Raw genomic sequence first — 2,500 nt, 5'->3', positions numbered from 1 at the left:
CAGATGACGTTGATAACTCAACCTTCTTTAGGGAGTTAGTTTGATTGTCAACATTTTGTGTTTCAGGTTGATATTGGAGTTTGAACTGAGAACCCAAGAAGAGTCAGGACTTGTTCTCTACATGGCCAGGATCAACCACGCCGACTTTGTGTCCATTCAGGTAACTTTTTTACGGTTTCCTTGCAGGGCTGCCAGTGTGACCTATGGGACTTGGATGGGTGCCAGACTTTGTGATTTTGTAGGGACTCCCAAATTCCATCCGTACCACCTCTCTCTCGGATGTGTTATTGGGCCATATTTCTGTACCTTTGTTGCATGTGAAGTCATGGACGCACAGGCTTAAACACTTGACAGGGAAACAAGCAATCAAGCACTCTTAGTGGACTCAGCCAAATTTCTACTCAAAAGTACATTAAGGCTACACTTTTCAAAATGAGTTAGCTCAGTGCTAATTTATATTGGAAATGCCATATGCATGCTCCCAATTAGCATTAGAGATTTTACATGGCGATTTCAACACCTCCACATTTGGTAATGAAAGCTATGACTAATCAAACAGCTGGTGTGTAATAAGTACAATACGTTCAGTATTAACACTTTGTAGGGCGCAACATGATTCTAGACTGGCACATTCAACTTAATGACAAAAACTACTCCCTGGTTAGGCAACACATTGTAGCCTACACACTACTGCCATCTAGCGTCTTGGAAATGTAACTGCATGCAAAGTCAACTATGTGATACTTGCAAATGAGACTGAGAAATGTAAGAACAGAAGATACAACTGGACAACACTGTGTTGAATGTTAAAAAAAGTAGATTTTATTAATAACATTTATTACCACTTGAAAACACTATTTCTGGAAATCGGTACCCTTGAGTAACGGTATCAATTCTCCTGTATCAGTTCTAAAGTGAAAGGTACACATCTCTGAGAGAGTGAGAGACAAAAAGTGTTAGAGGTACTCATTTATTTTTCGACAACTGCTCGATCCATACTTAATGCTCTTCTCCAACAAGACCATATAAAATGAAATCACTACACAAATCAGTGGTTTTATTAGAAAAAGACATCATTGGTCCCTCCTGCTCCGCCTTTTTATTCTCTGGCAGAGCAGGTGCATCCTATTGTATAGTCTATTATAACGTGTTTATGAACAGGCTGCACCAAATCTATTTAGCGATCACTATTTTAATGGGTGTCAAACTCATCTTTTTCTCACACGTTTCCATGCCTCTATCTATTCATATCTAACTGTGTTTCATGTTTAACGTTTGTCATGCAGATTCAGAAGGGCCAGGTGTGTCTGGGTTATGATCTGGGTCACGGGAACACATCTGGATGCATCCCCTTGTCCATCAATGATGGCATTTGGCACAAGGTAGGACAGCCTCTGATTATTAATATTCAAAAAGTTGAAGGCTAAAGTAAATTATAAATAATTTACCTTCCAGTCCCCACTCCAAATAATTATTATAGTACAACATTTGTGTGTGTGTGTGTGTATGTATATATATATATATATATATATATATATATATACATATATATATACACACATATATTTATGTGTATATATATATATATATATGTGTGTTTACATATATATATATATGTATGTGTATATATATGTATATGTACTGTATATTTATAATGTGTATACATGTATATGTGTGTGTGTATATATGTGTATGTATGTATGTATATATACATACACACATACATATATATATATATATATACACACATAAATATATATACATATATATATATACGTGTATACATATATATATGTGTGTGTTTACATATATATATATATATGTGTATATATATTTATATGTATGTATATATACTGTATATTTATAATGTGTATATATGTATATATATATGCGTGTGTGTATATATATACATATATATACAGTATATATACACATATATATACATACATATATATATACACATATATATATGTGTATACATATATATATACATACATATGTATATATATATACATATATATATATATGTGTATACATATATATATACATACATATGTATATATACATATATATATATATGTATGTGTATATATATGTATATGTATGTATATATACTGTATATTTATAATGTGTATATATATATGTGTGTATATATATATGTATATGTATGTATATATACTGTATATTTATAATCTGTATATATGTGTATATATATATATATATATGTGTGTGTATATATATGTATATATACTGTATATTTATAATGTGTATATATGTGTATATATATATATGTGTGTGTGTGTGTATATATATGTATGTATATATATATATATACATACACATATATACATATATATATGTAATTATATGTGTGTATATATGTACCGTATTTTTTCGGAGTATAAGTAGCACTGGCCGAAAATGCACAATAAAAAAGAAAAAAAAAACATATAAGTCGCACTGGAGTATAAGTCGCATTTTTTGGGGAAATTTATTTGAC

At 30.8% G+C, this 2,500-nt stretch overlaps 1 protein-coding gene across 4 annotated transcripts in view; it reads left to right on the top strand.

The window, feature by feature from the left end:
* Window positions 1–2,500, top strand: part of lama2 (laminin, alpha 2) — a 498,600-nt gene that overhangs the window by 486,955 nt on the left and 9,145 nt on the right. For all 4 annotated transcript variants that reach the window (XM_061987117.2, XM_061987118.2, XM_061987116.2 and 1 more), the window contains 2 exons: window positions 67–160; window positions 1,287–1,382. In XM_061987117.2, the coding sequence (XP_061843101.2) occupies window positions 67–160; window positions 1,287–1,382 (190 nt within the window). The remainder of the gene's footprint in view (window positions 1–66; window positions 161–1,286; window positions 1,383–2,500) is intronic.

Source organism: Nerophis lumbriciformis, linkage group LG26 (assembly GCF_033978685.3).
Source record: "Nerophis lumbriciformis linkage group LG26, RoL_Nlum_v2.1, whole genome shotgun sequence".
NCBI classification, from domain to species: Eukaryota; Metazoa; Chordata; class Actinopteri; order Syngnathiformes; family Syngnathidae; genus Nerophis; species Nerophis lumbriciformis.
Note: the sequence above shows the minus strand (reverse complement) of the source record. Positions and strands in the feature narration are given on the sequence as shown.